We start from the raw sequence: 16,941 nt of genomic DNA on the forward strand, positions 1-16,941 counted from the left end.
ATGTTGCACCAGCCTGTGGAACCAATCTGAAGCCCATCTAACCTGCACTATTCCATATTCATCCAAATGTTTATCCAATGACCATTTCAATGCCCTTAAAGTTGGCGAGTCTACTACTGTTGTGTGCAGGGCATTGCACGCCCCGACTACTCTCTGAGTAAAGAAACTACCTCTGACATCTGTCCTATATCTATCTCCCTTTGGCTTATGCTCGAAATGTCGATTCTCCTGCTCCCCGGATACCACCCAATCCACTGTGCCCATCCAGCACCACACTCTTGACACTAATCTGCAGCCCTCACTTTCTTCCATGTCTATCACCCTTCAATTTAAAGCTATGTTTCCTTGTGTTAGCTATCACTATCTGAGGAAGAAGGCTCCCACTGTCCACCTTATCTTACCCTCTGCATTTCATGTATGTCTCAATTAAGTCACCTCTCAACCTTATCTAATGAAACAGCCCCAAGTCCCTCAGCCTTTCCACATAAGACTTTCCCTCCGTACAGACATCATCGTAGTAAATCTCCTTGAACCCTTTCCAAATCTTCCACATCCTTCCTATAATGTGGTGACCAGAAGTGTACACAATACTCCAAGTGCAGCCGCACCAGAGTTTGTACAGCTGCAAAATGACTTCGGAATCTCAGTCCGTCTACCAATAGAAGCGAACACACTGTATGCCTTCTTAGCAAAAGGCAAAAGTCTCAATTAGAGTGGTGCTGGAAAAGCACAGCAGGTCAGGCAGCATCCAAGGAGCAGGAAAATCGACGTTGCGGGCAAAAGCCCTTCATCAGGAATGAAGACAGGGAGCCTCCAGGGTGGAGAGAAAAATGGTGGGGTGGGGGTGGGCGCTGAGAAGAAGGTAGCAAAGAGTACAATGGGTGGCTGGGGGTGGGGATGAAGGTGGTAGGTCAGAGAGGAAGGTGGGGGAAGGTAGCAAAGAGTATAGTGGGTGAATGGGGGTGGGGATGAAGGTCAGAGGGAGGGTGGAGTGGATAGGTGGGAAGGGAGATTGGCCGGTAGAACAGGTCATGGGGATGGTGCTGAGCTGGAAGGTTGGAACTGGGGTAAGGTGGGAGGGGGGAGGGGGGGAGAAATGAGGAAACTGGTGAAGTCCACATTGATGCCCTGGGATTGAAGTGTTCCAAGGCGGAAGATGAGGTGTTCTTCCTCCAGGCATCGGGTGGTGAGGGAGCAGCGGTGGAGGAGGCCCAGGACCTCCATGACCTCAGCAGAGTGGGAGGGGGAGTTGAAATGTTTGGTCACAGGGCGGTGGGGTTGATTAGTGCGGATGTCCCGTAGATGTTCCCTGAAGCGCTCTGCAAGAAGGCTCCCCAATGTCGAGGAGACCGCATCAGAAGCGATAGATACAATAAATGATATTGGTGGGTGTGCAAGGGAAGTATGAGAGACAATAAGAGCGTGACTGGTATTGAATTAACCTTTTAAAAATGGATTTGCTCATCACTGGCTGGGATGTTTCCCATCCCTAGCTGCGCCTTGAGAAGGCAGAGGTGTGCTGCTTTCCGTTAAAGGTATCAGAAGCCATGAGAGATTGTTGAGGGCTAAAGGGTCTAAAGTCTTTGAAATCAGTTTCTAAAAGTCCCAGATGAAGCTGCAAAACAGCTCACCGCTCATCAGTTCCTGTATCCTCCTGGCATCTGCTGCCTGAGCCCAAGTTCATCTCGCATCTGCACTCTTTTCTGGTACAAAAATCTTGCTTCTCAGAGCCATATTTTATCAAGTTGAGTTTGATGCATGAGGAATTTCTCAACTTGGGTCGTTTGCCTTGGTGATCAAAATCTGTCCCACTATTCCTGTCGCATTACCCCTGTCATATTTCTCAATTTCACTGGGCCAGCTATGCTGGCTGTGATACACAGCAATCCCGCTCTACTGAAAATGTAATATTTTTGGATTTTTTGGTTGAAACAAGAGACGATACCAGGCTCCAGGGAGATTGTGATGTTAGGATTAGTCTTTGGTTCATACAGGAAGCTAAAGATTGTCGAACCAGCGCAGGAATAGTAGGCTGAATGGCATTTGGTGGCACAGTGGTTAGCACTGCTGCCTCACAGCGCCAGGGACCTGGGTTCGATTCCAGCCGCGGGCATCTGTGTGGAATTTGCATATTCTCCCTGCGTCTGTGTGGGTATCCTCTGAAGATGTGCAGCCGAGGTGGATTGGCCTTGCTAAAGTGTCCAGGGATGTGCAAGCTAGGTGGATCAGGGAAGTGCAGGGTTACTGGGTGGGATGCTGTTTGGAAGGTCAGTGTGGACTCAATGGGTTGAATGGCCTGCTTCCACTCTGCAATTGACTGTTTTAAGTGTATATAATACCAGCTCTACTATGATGCAGTGGCCACAGCAGCAGCCATGCTAGGTGTGTGGGTATCTCATTAACAGTTGGAATTTAGGATACATTAAATTGTTAAAGGTTGTCAACTGAGATGACGTTTATTTCGTCTTTTCATACACAGCACTGCTGCTCCCAGCAAAATACCTTCTGCAAGCCATTCTTGCAAAATTCTGACAATGATGTGCTTAGAATTGTTGACCCTAACCCTAATTCTCTGACCCTTTGTTGCTTTTATGAATGCTCCATAAATTGCTGCATATTTTGCCCTGCAGAGCACCTCGCACAGAACATCTCGAAGTCCCACATTGAAACCTGCCAGTACCTGCGGGAAGAGCTGCAACAGATAACATGGCAAGCCTACGTGCAGGAAGAAGTAGAGATTTACCAGAATAAGGTAAGGGGAAGCACGAGTGCCAGGTCAAAACGGTGAGTACCGCGGGTGACACCCGTGACTTTCCTCCGCCAAACACCCACGTTCACGTGATAATCTTTCTCGTGCAGCCCCGGGAGGTGATGTGGCAGCTTTGCGCGATCAAGATAACTGAAGCGATTCAGTATGTGGTGGAGTTTGCGAAACGGATCGATGGATTCATGGAACTGTGTCAAAACGATCAGATTGTACTTCTGAAAGCAGGTACCCATCCTTGTTAAAGATAGGTCCTTTATGGGTTTTTACAGGCTTTTTTTTTCTCTCGAACTGAGAAGATTAAGAGCGCTTCAAGTGTTAAAAGACCATTTAGATAAGTGTGTGAATAGGAAAGGGTTGGAGGGATATGGTCCAGGAGCAGGCAGGTGGGACTCGTTTAGTTTGGGATTATGTTCGGCATGGACTGGTTGGACCGAAGGGTCTGTTTCCGTGCTCTGTAATAGAAAGGTTGGATTAACATGCAACAATGGGTAAAATTTAATGCCCTCTAAACTGAGGCAGGGTGAGATGTGGGGTGGACAGTTACATGGGAGGATGGTAGGTGGGGACCCCCATCATCTACCCACCTCCGCCTTGATAAAATCACTCCTCCCGTCCCACCGCGAGATGGGTATTTAATGCCGACAGATTGACCTCAACTCAAACTCCGATGTTTCTCTCTGTCCGGGAAGCCCGTAGCATAAGCCGTGGGTGGCACGGTGGCGCAGTGGTTAGCACTGCTGCCTCACAGCGCCAGAGACCCGGGTTCAGTTCCCGCCTCAGGCGACTCTCTGTGTGGAGTTTGCACGTTCTCCCCGTGTCTGCGTGGGTTTCCTCCCACAGTCACAAAGATGTGCAGGTCAGGTGAATTGGCCATGCTAAATTGCCCGTAGTGTTAGGTAAGGGGTAAATGTAGGGGTATGGGTGGGTTGCGCTTCGGCGGGGTGGTGTGGACTTGTTGGGCCGAAGGGCCTGTTTCCACACTATAAGTAATCTAATCTATCCTGTTCGCTGACAGGCTTCTAAGTGGGCCCTCATTCCAAGGGCCTGATGAAGGGGCCTAACATTGGGACCTCAGCTGCCCATGCTGCCAATTACCCTCCTCCCTCTTCTACCACCTCCCCCCCTCCCCCCCAATCCCAGGCCATCTTCAGTTCCCTGTGGTATGGGTTTCCCGTTGATCCTGGTGCGTGCGCTTCCCACAGTCAGCCCTGCCTGCAATGGGCGGTTGTCAGTCTCCAGTCCTCTAGCAGCTCCCGTAGACGGGCCTGCACTCCTGAAGCAGTCGACATCAGTGGATCTTCCCCAGATGTGGTGACACAGGACTTTCACTGGCTATCCATCCAGTAGGCAAGCCTTGCATTAAACACTGAGTGTTGTTTTACTCATTAGAAACAGAGACAATAAATAGAGATAATCACAATTAACTCACCTTGGGAACTCAATAATACTCCTTTAGACTCAAAAAGTTATGGTGCACAGAGAGGTCCTTTGGTCCATTGATTTGAAATCTACACTAGTCCCACTTCCCAACACTTGGCCCATAGCCTTGCATGTTAGAATGTTTTAAGTGCCCATTCAAGTATTTTCTAAAGCTTATAAGGTTTTCAGCCTCCACTGCCCTCACTTCCTTCTGGGAGAGAAATGTTCTTTTTTCCTCAAATCCCCTCTGCTCTTCATCTGATGTTATGCTGCCTCATTACTGGCCCTTCAACCAAGGGCAGCAGCTGCTTTTTAATCACCCTGTCCGTGCCCGTCGTACTCTCAACAGCCCAGTCTGTTCGGCCCGCAACCTTCTCTGCTCTGAAGGAAGCAACTCGAGCTTATCCAGCCTCTCTCCCTCGCTAAACCGCTCCATCCCAGGTAGCATCCTGGTGAATCCTCTCCGCACCCCTGTCCAGTGCAATCCCGTCCTTCCTATAGCACAGTGATCAGGACGACACACAGCACTCCAGTTTCAGTTGAAAACTGGTGGAAGTGACTAAGATGCATTTATTGGGAAACTAGGTCAGTACATGACAATGAAAACGATGCATGGTTAGAATGATAGGGTTGGGCTTGATATGATAGTTAAGATTAGAGTGGTGCTGGAAAAGGTCAGGCGGCATCCAAGGAGCAGGAAAACCGACATTTCAGGCAAACACCCTTCATCAGGAATTCCACTCTAATCTTGACCCTCACGTCTAGCATCTGCAGTACCCACCTCCACTTATTATGATAGTGTTAAGAGTAAGCTGATAGGGTTAGGATTAGAATCATAAAATCCCTACAACGTGGAAGCAGGCCGTTCAAGTCCACAGTGACCCTCCAGGGAGCATCCGGCCCAGAACCAACCCAGTCCCTGTAACCCTACATTTCCCATGGCTAACCCACCTAGCCTGCACACCCCTGGACACTATGGGGCAATTTATCCTGGCCGACGAATCCCAACCGGCACATCTCATAGAATCCCTACAGTTACTGGGCTGTAATTGGATGCACAAGCAACCAAATAGAATCAGTGGCTGGGTTTCTGTTTTTTCCGAAAAGAAAACAAAATTAGATTCCCTACAGTGTGGAAACAGGCCCTTCGGCCCAACAATCCACACCAACCCTCTGAAGAGTAACTTATCCAGACCCATTTCCCTACCCTATTATTCTACATTTACCCCTGACTAACCAACGCACCTAACCTACACACCATGGGCAATTCAGATTAATGAACGACAGTATGGAAACAGGCCCTTCGGCCCAACACCGACCCTCCGAAGAGTAACCCATCCAGACCGATTCCCCTACATTTACCCCTGACTACTGTATCTAACACTACAGGTAATGTAGCCTGGCCAATCCACCTAACCTGCACATCTTTAGACTGTGGGAGGAAACTGGAGCACCCAGAGGAAACCCACACAGACACGAGGAGAATGTGCAAACTCCACACGGACAGTTGCCCGAGGTTGGAATTGAACCCAGGTCCCTGGCGCTGTGAGGCAGCAGTGCTAAATGCTCAGCCACTGTGCCATGCAACACTGCGTCAGCTTAGGCTATCAGTAGCTAAGGATTAGGTGTTTGGGTTAGCTCAGTTGGCTGGACATTTGATTTGTAGTGCAGACTAATGCCAACAGCATGGGTTCAATTCCTGCACGGGCTGATGTTAGCATGAGGGACTGTCTTTCTCAAACCACCCCACCCTGCCTGAGACATGGTGACCCTCAAAGTTAAACCACCACCAGCCATCTCTCTCTCTCTCCCTCCCTTCAATGAGAGAGCAGCCCTATGATTGGTTATGAGTACAGTGACTTTACCTCAGACTGAGACATGGGAGTTTAGGTGAAGTTGATTAGTTTAGACAAAGATGTGAATAAAGAGATCCATCTGATCTATAACCTAAGTGGCCTATTGTATTTCGTTTGGATTACTGCGTGCAATTCTGCTCTCCCTCCTATCGGAAGGATGCTGTGAAACTTGAAAGGGTTCAAAAAAGATTTACAAGGATGTTGCCAGGGTTGGAGGATTTGAGCTACAAGGAGAGGCCGAACAGGCTGGGGCTGTTTTCCCTGGAGCATCGGAGGGTGAGGGGTGACTTTATAATGGTTTATGAAATCATGGGGGGCATGGATAAGGTGAATAGGCAATGTCTTTTTCTCAGAGTAGGGGAGTCCAAAACTAGAGGACATAGGTTTACAGTGAAAGGAGGAAGATATAAAAGGGACCTAAGGGGCAACTTTTTCACACAGTGGGTGGTGTGTGTATGGAATGAGCTGCCAGAGGAAGTGGTGGAGGCTGGTACAATTACAACATTTAAAAGGCATCTGGATGGTTTTATGAATAGGAAGGGTTTGGAGGGATATGGACCAAATGCTGGCAGATGGGACTAGATTTTGGATGTAAGTTTGCTCGCTGAGCTGTAAGGTTCGTTTTCAGACATTTCATCACCATACTAAATAATATCATCAGTGAGCCTCCAGTAAAGCACTGGTGGTTTGGCCCACTTTTTAATGGCCGCCATCCATCCTAGCACAAGTCAAACAGAGACACGCGTGAGAATTCCTAGAAGCATGGCATTCCAACCAGAACCCTATCAACAAACACATCGACTAGATTTACCATCCCCTGAGAAAAAGAACAGGAAATGACATCACCACAGGAAATGACATCACCAACCCAAGGAAACCTAAACACATAAATAGAAAGCAGGCCATACCACCAGTGCTTCATCTGTTAGGATGTTACCTAGTATGGTGATGAAACGTCTGAAAATGATCTTCCAGCTCAGCGAGCAAACCTACATCCAGAACCCCACCCTGAGCTCGAAATCTTCTCAAAACTCGCTGAGCTGAAAATGTGTTGCTGGAAAAGCGCAGCAGGTCAGGCAGCATCCAAGGAACAGGAGAATCGACATTTCGGGCATAAGCCCTTCTTCAGCCCTGAAGAAGGGCTTATGCCCGAAACGTCGATTCTCCTGCTCCTTGGATGCTGCCTGACCTGCTGTGCTTTTCCAGCAGCACGTTTTTCAGCTCTGATCTCCAACATCCGCAGTCCTCACTTTCTACTCAAGACTCACTGAGACTAGATTTATTCAGGATATCTGGTTGGCATGGATGAGTTGGACCAAATAGTCTGTTTCCGTGCTGTACATCTGTACGACTCTATGGCTGTATGCTGTATGCTGTCAATTCCAACAAAGATCTCATCGACTTGTGACTTTATGAAATGTCCTCCACATTTACAGGTTCTTTAGAAGTTGTGTTTGTCCGAATGTGTCGAGCCTTTGACCCACAGAATAACACGGTTTATTTTGATGGCAAATATGCTGGTCCAGATATCTTCAAATCATTAGGTAAGGTGTAAGTATCCCTGGCACTTAGACAGACATTAATTCTTTTAAAGCATTGTTTAATATTCTAATCCTTTCAGCTGAATAACCACGTTGCACTTTATTTGTTCTAACTTAAATGTGGGCCAGTTCTAATTTTCAGTGTTCCTTGCTCATCAAATATTTCCTCTTGTCGGGAAATCTAGAATGACACATCATAATTTTAGCGTAAGGGGTGGCTGACAAATTTAAAACGGAGGTACGGAGGAATCGCTTCTCCCCAAGGGTTGTGAATCTGTGGAATTCACCACACGAGAGTGAGGCAGATACTGGGACATTGAGTAAATTTAAGGAGGAAGTAGATTGATTTGTAATGTGTATTAGGTAGAAGAGTTATGGGGAGTGGGCAGGAAAGTGGAGTTGAAGCTGAGATGAGACCAGTCACGATCGTACATTAATAGCAGAGCAGGCTCGAGACCTACTCCCTCTCCTCTTCATTGTGTTCTCATGTTTCCCCCCACTGGAATAGCCCCTTCCTTCTGAACATGGATACCCCCGTGCCTCCATTCCCTTACCCCTGACCGCTCATTCACCCACCCACTCATATATTCATTGACCCATTCACTCACTGAAAACCTCGAAAGCTGTAAGACTGTGTCCGAACGCGACAGGCCAATGTCATGGAAACGGGATACATCCTCCCTCTTTGACAGTCTTTTCTTGACTCACCTGTCTTCTCCATGGATGCTGCAATCAGCCAATCATGCTTCACAGCCGAACGTATGGGCTGAAGATATTTTCACTGGTGCTAATAATATATCATCATCACTATCAGTGGTCCCTCGCAAACAGGAGTGACTCTCTCCCACTCTCGGTGAGTCTGTAGGTGGCTGTACAGACCGATGCAGCTACCCCTGGCTCTGTTACACTGGAGGCAGGCGGTGGTCATGGGAAGGGGATGGGGTGGGGCGTTGGTGCGGTAGCGCGCTCCTTTTGCTATTTCCCCCAGAATCCGCTTTTTCCCGATGGTGAGTCTCGAGGAGCTCGATGCCTTCCCGGATGCTCCTCCCCCATTTTGGGATGGTCTGGGGCCAGTGATTCCCACTGGTGTCTGTGGGAATGCTGCACTTCCCCAGTGAGGCCTTGAGGGTATCCCTGAGCCCCTTCCTCTGTCCCACCTGGGGCTGGCCTGCTGTTTCGGAGCTGGGAGGAGAGCAGCTGCTCGGGGAGCCTCGTGTCGGTCATGGGGATGACGTGCCCAGCCCATCGCAGCCGATCGAGGGAGGGGTCATTGCCTCGATGGTGGGGATGTTGGCCTGGTCGAGGACTCTGGTGTTGGTGCGTCCCAGTAGATTGGCAGGATCTTGCTCAGGCAGCGTTGGTGGGACTGTTCCAGCATCTTGAGGTCGCTGCTGTAGACAGTCCACGTCTCAGAGCCATACAGGAGGCTGGGAACCACTACAGCTCTGTATATCATCAGCTTGGTGTTGGATCTGATGTTGTTGCTCTCGGACACCCTTTTCCTCAGGTGGCTGAAGTCTGTGCTAACACACTGAGGCAATGCTGGATCTCTTCATCAATAACAACGCACTGACGCCAACTGGAAGATCAAGGTCCAGATTTCCTGGGCAAGGAGAAACTCTATCTCCAATGGTGCAGCCTCAATCATCTCTAACATACATCCGGAATAGTTCCACAAGTGAAAGACATGAGGCTTGTTTCAATGTGAAAACACTATTAATATAAACCTGATCCATCAGTCTCGAGGGAATCTCTGTAGGTTTAAGTGTATTATGGTGCAACCTTGCAGGAGAGAGGCCATTGTGAGCGGTGGAAGGAGCCGATGAAATCTTCGTTCTGACAGTTATGGGTTGAAATGAAAAATGACTGCGGCCAGTTTAAAATCTACTGACTGCAACGAAGTGATCCCTGGAACTCAAAGCAGATACGAAAAATGAATGCTTCCATGAAATACTAAGCCCGAGTAATGGGCTCCATTGTAACAGTTTTTAATCTGAACCGTTTGGGTGCGTATTATAAGTCAACATATTTCAGTACTTGTAACCCACTTTCAGTCGAGGTGGTTGTGTGGCAAGTGTCTCGGGAAACGACCATGAACATCATGGTTTGTCCAAGGAACTTCTGTCACCATCAGTTTTAGGCTGTAGCTACGTGACACTCCCAAACTGTGAGTCTCAAGCTCCAGTGAACCCATGGGACTGGAGTATCGTGTAGGAGCTTTGGGAAGTGGAAGGGTCATCTTTGTATTGCTTCAGGGGATTCACTCGAGTATTTACAGCAATGCCAATGTTGTCAGGCCGAAGGACATTTTAACGAAGCATATACTTTATTGGGGCTATTCACAGTGCTGTCACCTCTCTTGCGAATTCCACAGCGGCATTCATCTTCAGGAGGATGGGACAACCAGATTAGACGGTAGTCGAAGATTGTGGTACTGGAAAAGCACAGCTGGTCAGACAGCATCCGAGGAGCAGAAGAGTCGACATTTCAAACATTACCTCTTCATCAGGATCTCCATTCCCGATGAAGAGCTTATGCCCTAAACATCGACTCTCCTGCTCCTCGGATGCTGCCTGACCGGCTGTGCTTTTCCAGCACCACAATCTTCGACTCTGTTCTCCAGCATCTGCAGTCCTCACTTTTCCCAGAGTAGGCAGTAGCCAAATGTTGTGATGGGATGTGGAAGCACTTTCAGACTGTGCGGTAATACGTGTTCAGGGGGGCTGGAAAAGAGGAGTAGGCTGGGAAAACATAAGGTCCTAAGGCACATCTTCAAACACATTCATGTTACTGGAATGAGGCCTGGATCAGTCTGGCAGGAAGGTAAGCGGTGGAGGGACCACATGCACATCAGAACCTTTCTCCTCAGAGGACACTGAGTAGTCAGCAGCTTGTTTCCTCCCACGGTCCCATCCCTCTCAGTAAGGGATGACTATTCTACCCACCCTGGGGCGGCACAATGGTTAGCACTGCTGCCTCACTGCACCAGGGACCTGGTTTTGATTCCAACCTCAGGTGATAGTCTGTGCGGAGTTTGCACATTCTCCCCGTGTCTGCATGGGTTTCCTCTGAGTGCGCAGGTTTCCTCCCACAGTTCAAAGATGTGCAGATTAGGTGGATTGGCCATGCAAAATTTCCCATTGTGTTCAGGGAAGTGCAGGCTGGGTGCATTAGTCAGGGGTAAATGTCAGGTAGGGGAATGGGTCTGAGTGAGGAACTTTGGAGGGTCGGTGTGGACTTGTTGGGCCAAAGGGCCTGTTTCCCCACTGTAGGGATTCAGTGGATTCCTTGCTGCACAAACTGAAGGGTGTCCAGTAAGAGTACTGAGTCACGCTATCAGCAACCCAATGACTAGCTCAAAGATGACCCTCGTGGTCATCTTTTCTAGCTTTCCCAGAGGGCAGTGGTAGAGTTATTTACCATTGTCATGGTGACACAACTCCTGTTCTAGCTTTTCCATAGGGCAGTGATAGAGTTATTTACTGTTGTCATGAGCCCAGTCCCCAGAGGGTAGCTTATATCTCCAAAGGTGTAGGGATCCCTTTTGTGAGCAAAGCGACTGGAACCATGGCTACTTCCAGGTTTTTTTAAACGATTGCTTCATAGGATGTGGACACCGGCCAACATGTATTGCCCATCCCTAATTTCCCCAAGTGCATTTAAGAGTGAACCACATTGCTGTGCGTCTCGGAGTCACATGTAGGCCATTCAGGGTAAGGACAGCAGATTTCCCTCCCTGAGGAACATTTGTGAACCAAATGGGTTTTTGCAACAGTAGACTGTGTTTGCATGGGGCAAAAGTGAGGACTGCAGATGCTGGAAACCAGAGTAGAGATCAGAATGGTGCTGGAAAAGCACAGCAGGTCAGGCAGCATTGGAGGAGCAGGAAAATCGACGTTTCGGGCAAAAGCCCTTCATCAGGAATGGGATGCTTCCTGATGAAGGGTTTTTGCTCGAAACATCGATTTTCCTGTTCCTTGCATGCTGCCGGACCCGGTGTTTGCATGGGCACCATAAGACATAAGCATTCCAAATGTTTTTTTGAAATTAAATTCAAATCTAACACTTCCCCAGAATGTTAATCTAAGTTTCTGGACTGCTAGTCCTGTGACATTGTCACTAAGCCATCACATGTCCACATATTTTCCTCAGAGATGCAAGACAGTCTTTGAGTTGCCTCATGCCAGCTGGGCATGAATCTCTTCTGATTGAAGGGATGAGCTTCGATTTGTGTGAAGCTGTCGATTTCCCCAGGTCTGTGGGTCTGTGCAGTAAATGTGGCTTCACTGTGACCAAGTGGAGGCCTTTGCAAACACAGTGCTGATCGCTTGGGAGAGACAACGTGTGAAATCATGCAGATGTCACCAGCAGAGGCGGAGGGAAATAGATTCAGGGTTCTAGTGATTATGATAACGAGTGACGATGCTTTCCCAGTTGCTCTAACAGGGAGAGAGCAGCTCTTGTTCCTGGAGGTTGAAGATGTCATCGCTGAAGGTATGAGCCTTCTGAGGCACTGAAGGTTTATGTTGAGGAAGCTGATTCTCCTGGTGGTCTATCCTGGTGAAGGACACCATCTCATTCATGCTGCAGCTCTGTGATAGGCCTCTCTATCTTTATCGCTGCTGGGGAGAAAGTAGCTGCAATTGTCATAAGTGATGATCACCACCCACATTGATGCTATGGTCAAGAAAGCAAACGCCTCCACTTCCTCAAGCGGTTAGGGAAATTTGGCACGTCCGTAAAGACTCTTAGCAATTTTTATAGATGCACCATGGAAAGCATTCTATCTGGATACATCACGGCTCGCCACAGTAACTGCTCTGCCCAGGAATGTAAGAAACTACAGAGAGTTGTGAACACAGCCCAGTCCATCACACAGGCCAGCCTTCTATCTACTGCCTCCATCTACACTTCCCACTGCTCAGGAAGGCAGCCAACATCATCAAAGACCCCTCCCACCCCAGTTATAATCTCTTCCAAACTCGTCTGTCAGAAAGAAGATATAAAAGCTTAAACACACAGACCAACAGATTCAAGAACAGCATCTTCCCCGCTGATTTTAGCCTTCTGAATGGACCTCACCTTTTTGAATTTAATGTTGACATCATTCTTTGTGCACCTTCTCTGCAGCTGTCACATTGTATCCCTCTCATTATCCTAATGCACTTTGTTTGGTATGATTTGCTTGAACTGCACGCAAAACAAAACTTTTCACTGTACCTAGGTACACACGACAATAATAAACCAAAGCAAATCAATGCTGCTGAATGTATTGATGTAGATCTGGCTGCTCTCCTTGTTCCAATTCCCTCACAAACCCTCGCACTTTCCACCTCCCACCACTCAGCATATTCCCTCCTGCTTGCCCATAGCAAGCCATGAGAGGGAGGGGGGATGGTAGGCAAAGAAGTAAGTGGAGAAACAGTCAGGGTTTAGAAGAGGGAAGCAGGGAGACAGGGTGAGAGCTGGGAGGGAGGATGTAAAGGTCCAGAGACGGAAACAATGGTTGGAAGAGTTGGGAGTGGGAAGCAGCGAGTGTTGGAGGGAGGGAAATGAGAGAGAGAGAGAGACAATTGCTGGAAAGAATCCACTGGAAAGGGGGATCAGTGAGTGTGAGGGTCAAGGAAGAAAATGGTGAAGCAATAGTTTGATTTTAAAAAAAGACTGACCGTGCACGGTAACCGCACAAAAACAAAAATGGAGGCTGCTCTGAAATGAAAATGTCCAATTGGAATGTGTTTTCAGCAGGAGATACCTGTACAGCGAATCAAAAACAACTCTGGCTCAAAAATATCGAAAGAGGAAAAGAGCCAAAAAAAGGCAAATTAACATTTTTAAATTGATGTTTTTTTTTAAAATCGCCAAGGACAGATTATGTGCTGGTGAGATTTTACCTTTTCTAGTCATAGAGTTTACAAGAACGATTATCAAGTTGTCAAAAGATGCTCATACCTTTTAATTGCAGAATTAGCATTCCACAAAGAATTTAATTAAAGGGTAAAATGTCAGTTATGTGAAAAAAATCGTGAAGTGTCATAATAAAACAGTGGATTAGTCATGTGGGTCAGAGTTACTGGCTAACACTCGTTATTCCAGCCACACCAATGCGTCATGAATGAGAATTCGTCAACAAGCCACTATGTAGGTTGAAGCATCCCTTTGGAGATCCTCCCAATCTTCCAATATTATCTTGTTCACAGGTTTCGCACTAGGTGTGGCATTCTGCGTTTAGATCATGACTGACACTTATACCAACCTAGATGAGTACCAGAGAACTGGTCCCTTAAGGCATGTGTTGATTTGCTGTGTGTTTCACCTGTTCTAATGTCCTGGCAGGTTGTGACGACTTGATCAACTCCATCTTTGAATTCGGTAAAGGTTTGTGTATGTTGCACCTCGTGGAGGACGAGATCGCCTTGTTTTCTGCCTACGTGCTGATCTCTGCAGGTGAGCTCTGCGTGACATAGCGACATAAGAATCGGGGCAGAGGTAGGCCTTGAAGCCTGCTCTGCCATTCAATAAGAGCGTGGCTGCTTGTGTTCAGATTTCCACATTCCCATCTGCTCCTGATATCCCTCAATCCCTCCTGATAGCCCAACAATAATCAACCTCCGCCTTAAAAAATACTCAAAGACGGCACCTCCATTGCCGTTGGAGGGAGGTAGTTTCAAAGGCAACACCGTTTGGGAGAAAACAAAATCTCCTCAACTCCGTGATAGAGTGACGTGGAGGTGCCGGTGTTGGACGGGTGTGGACAAGGTCAGAAGTCAAACAACTTCACCTGAAAAAGGAGTGACATTCTGAAAGCTTGTGATTTCAAACAAATCTGTTGGACTAAAACCTGGTGTCATAGAGATGTACAGCATGGAAACAGACCCCTCGGTCCAACTCGTCCATGCCGACCAGATATCCTCAAATAATCTAGTTGTATTTGTGAGCATTTGGCCCATATCCCTGTAAACCTTTCCGATTCATCTACCCATCCAGATGCCTTTTAAATGTTGTAATTGTACCAGCCTCCACCACTTCCTCTGGCAGCTCATTCCACACACCACCTTCCACATGAAAAAGTTGCCTTTTAGGTCCCTTTTAAATCTTTCCTCTCTCACTCTACGTCCTTGAGTTTTAGACTCCCGTACCTTGGGAAAAAGGCCCTAGCCATTCACTCTATCTATTATAGAGTCATAGAAATGTACGGCACGGAAACAGACCCTTCGGTCCAACCTGTCCATGCTGACCAGATATCCCAACCCAATCTAGTCCCACCTGCCAGCATCCGGTCCATATCCCTCCAAACCCTTCCTATTCATATACCCATCCAAATGCCTTTTAAATGTTGCAATTGTACCAGCCTTTAAAGGCATTTAGAGGGTATATTCTCCTCATGATTTTGTAAACCTCTGCATGGTCACCCCTCAGCCTCCAACGTTCCTCCTTAAAGGGTGACCCCCTAATTTTCTCTTCTCACCCACAAGAGGAAACCTAATTTCTATATCCACCTTGTCAAGACCATTCAAGATCTTATACCTTGCTCTTCTAAATGCCGATTTAAATAAGTCCAACCTAAGACAGCCTGCTCATTCCCAGGAGTCAGTAAACCTCCTCTGAACTGACTCTCATGTATTTACCTTCTTCTTTTAATAAGGAGACCAAAAATGCACACAATATTCAAGTTGTGGTCTCACCCATGCCCTCCATAGCTGAAGTATAACATCCATACTTTTTATTAGTGTCCAATTTTTTCTTTGTATAGTGTTTTATTCACTTTCTAGAATTACTTGCTGTACTACCCACTAACTTTATGGGACTCCTAATCAGAACACCTAGCTGCCTCTGCAGCTTGGAAAGTTAAAGTAGTTTTCCATTTAAGTAATACGCTGCTTTTTCATTCTTTGGGCCTGGGTAAGCAATGGCACATTTTTCCATGTTACGCTCCAACTTCCACTCGCTCAGCGACATCTGCCTCATGTCACCTTCCCAATCTCAGCTCCTACCTTTGTTTCAGTCACTCTGTATCACCTGCAAATTCAACCACCATACCTTTGTTTCCGTCATCCAAGTCATTCAGTGTTAAAATTCCATGTCATTTTAGTTTTAAGAATACGAGGCTCCAGCACAGACTCCTGAGGGACCCCACATCATACCAATCAGGGAGACCCATCTCTGCACACTTTCTGTGAGCTTATGCCTTCTGCAATAAATGTCGGTGTGGTACACTGTCAAACGCTTTCACAAATGCATCCACAACTTTTGTGCACCATGTATACTGCCCCTTCAAAGAACTCCAATAACTTGGTTAAACGTGATTTAACTTTCACAAAACCATGCAGACTCTGCCCTGTGTTTCGCTTAGTGCTCAACTATGACCTTCTAACATTACTCCCCACGATTGACTAAAGTAGTAAACCCTCATTTAGTTACTTTGTTCCAGTCATTTCACCCCATTACCTCTCTGCCACTCATTTTCCTTCATGCTTTGTGCACTGTTCAGTGATTCAATTGATCCGTGTTTGATATTGTGAGTCTGTTTATTATTGACGTTCACTGTGATTGATTTGATTAAATTTGGCTGTAGACTCAGAGGAAAGGTCAACAAATTGTGCGAAAGAGCTTGAAGCCTGGATTGGATGTTTTGAAGCACTGCGGATAACCAATTGCACATGTGAAAACGAGTGTCATCGTTGTGCAGTTCTGATAGGTCAAATATGCAGCGTTTCGTCAAATGTGAATTTTTGCAAGGTGTAACGCTGACCGAAGATTTGCAATGCCAATTCATGGCTAATCTGATCAGTGAGCAATCCTTTCAACTACTGGAAAACTTGGCACTGCCATCAAATCTATGCCTGATTCTGTGAAACCACTATCCTTCTTGAGAGACTGATGCACAAATTTATTAGCCAGAATGCCAGGCACATGACCCACAGTGCCATTTCCACTTAGAGTCATGGAATCATAGAGATGTACATCAAGGAAACAGACCCTTCGATCCAACTCATCCATGCCGACCAAATATCCTAAATTAATCTAGTCCCGTTTGCCAGCACTTGGCCCAAATCCCTCTAAACCCTTCCTATTCATGTATCCATCCTGATGCCTTTTAAATGTTGCAATTGTACCAGCCTCCACCACTTCCTCTGACAGCTCATTCGATACACGCACCACCCTCTGTGTGAAAAAGTTGCCCTTTAGGTCTCTTTTAAATCTTTCCTCTAAGCGCATGCCCTCTAGTTCTGGACTCCCCCACCCCTGGGTAAAGGTCTTGTCTACTTATCCTGTCCGGACCCTTCATGATTTTATAAACCTCTATGAGGTCACCCCACAGCTCCAGGGAGAACAGCGCCAGCCTGTTCAGCCTCTC

At 47.2% G+C, this 16,941-nt stretch overlaps 1 protein-coding gene across 2 annotated transcripts in view; it reads left to right on the top strand.

Annotated features, from left to right (window-relative positions):
- The window catches only part of LOC140458481 (nuclear receptor ROR-alpha A), a 915,004-nt gene that overhangs the window by 883,795 nt on the left and 14,268 nt on the right, over nt 1–16,941 (top strand). For both annotated transcript variants that reach the window (XM_072553141.1, XM_072553142.1), the window contains 4 exons: nt 2,631–2,752; nt 2,860–2,992; nt 7,479–7,586; nt 13,920–14,030. In XM_072553141.1, the coding sequence (XP_072409242.1) occupies nt 2,631–2,752; nt 2,860–2,992; nt 7,479–7,586; nt 13,920–14,030 (474 nt within the window). The remainder of the gene's footprint in view (nt 1–2,630; nt 2,753–2,859; nt 2,993–7,478; nt 7,587–13,919; nt 14,031–16,941) is intronic.

Source organism: Chiloscyllium punctatum, chromosome 33, assembly GCF_047496795.1.
Source record: "Chiloscyllium punctatum isolate Juve2018m chromosome 33, sChiPun1.3, whole genome shotgun sequence".
Taxonomy (NCBI): Eukaryota; Metazoa; Chordata; class Chondrichthyes; order Orectolobiformes; family Hemiscylliidae; genus Chiloscyllium; species Chiloscyllium punctatum.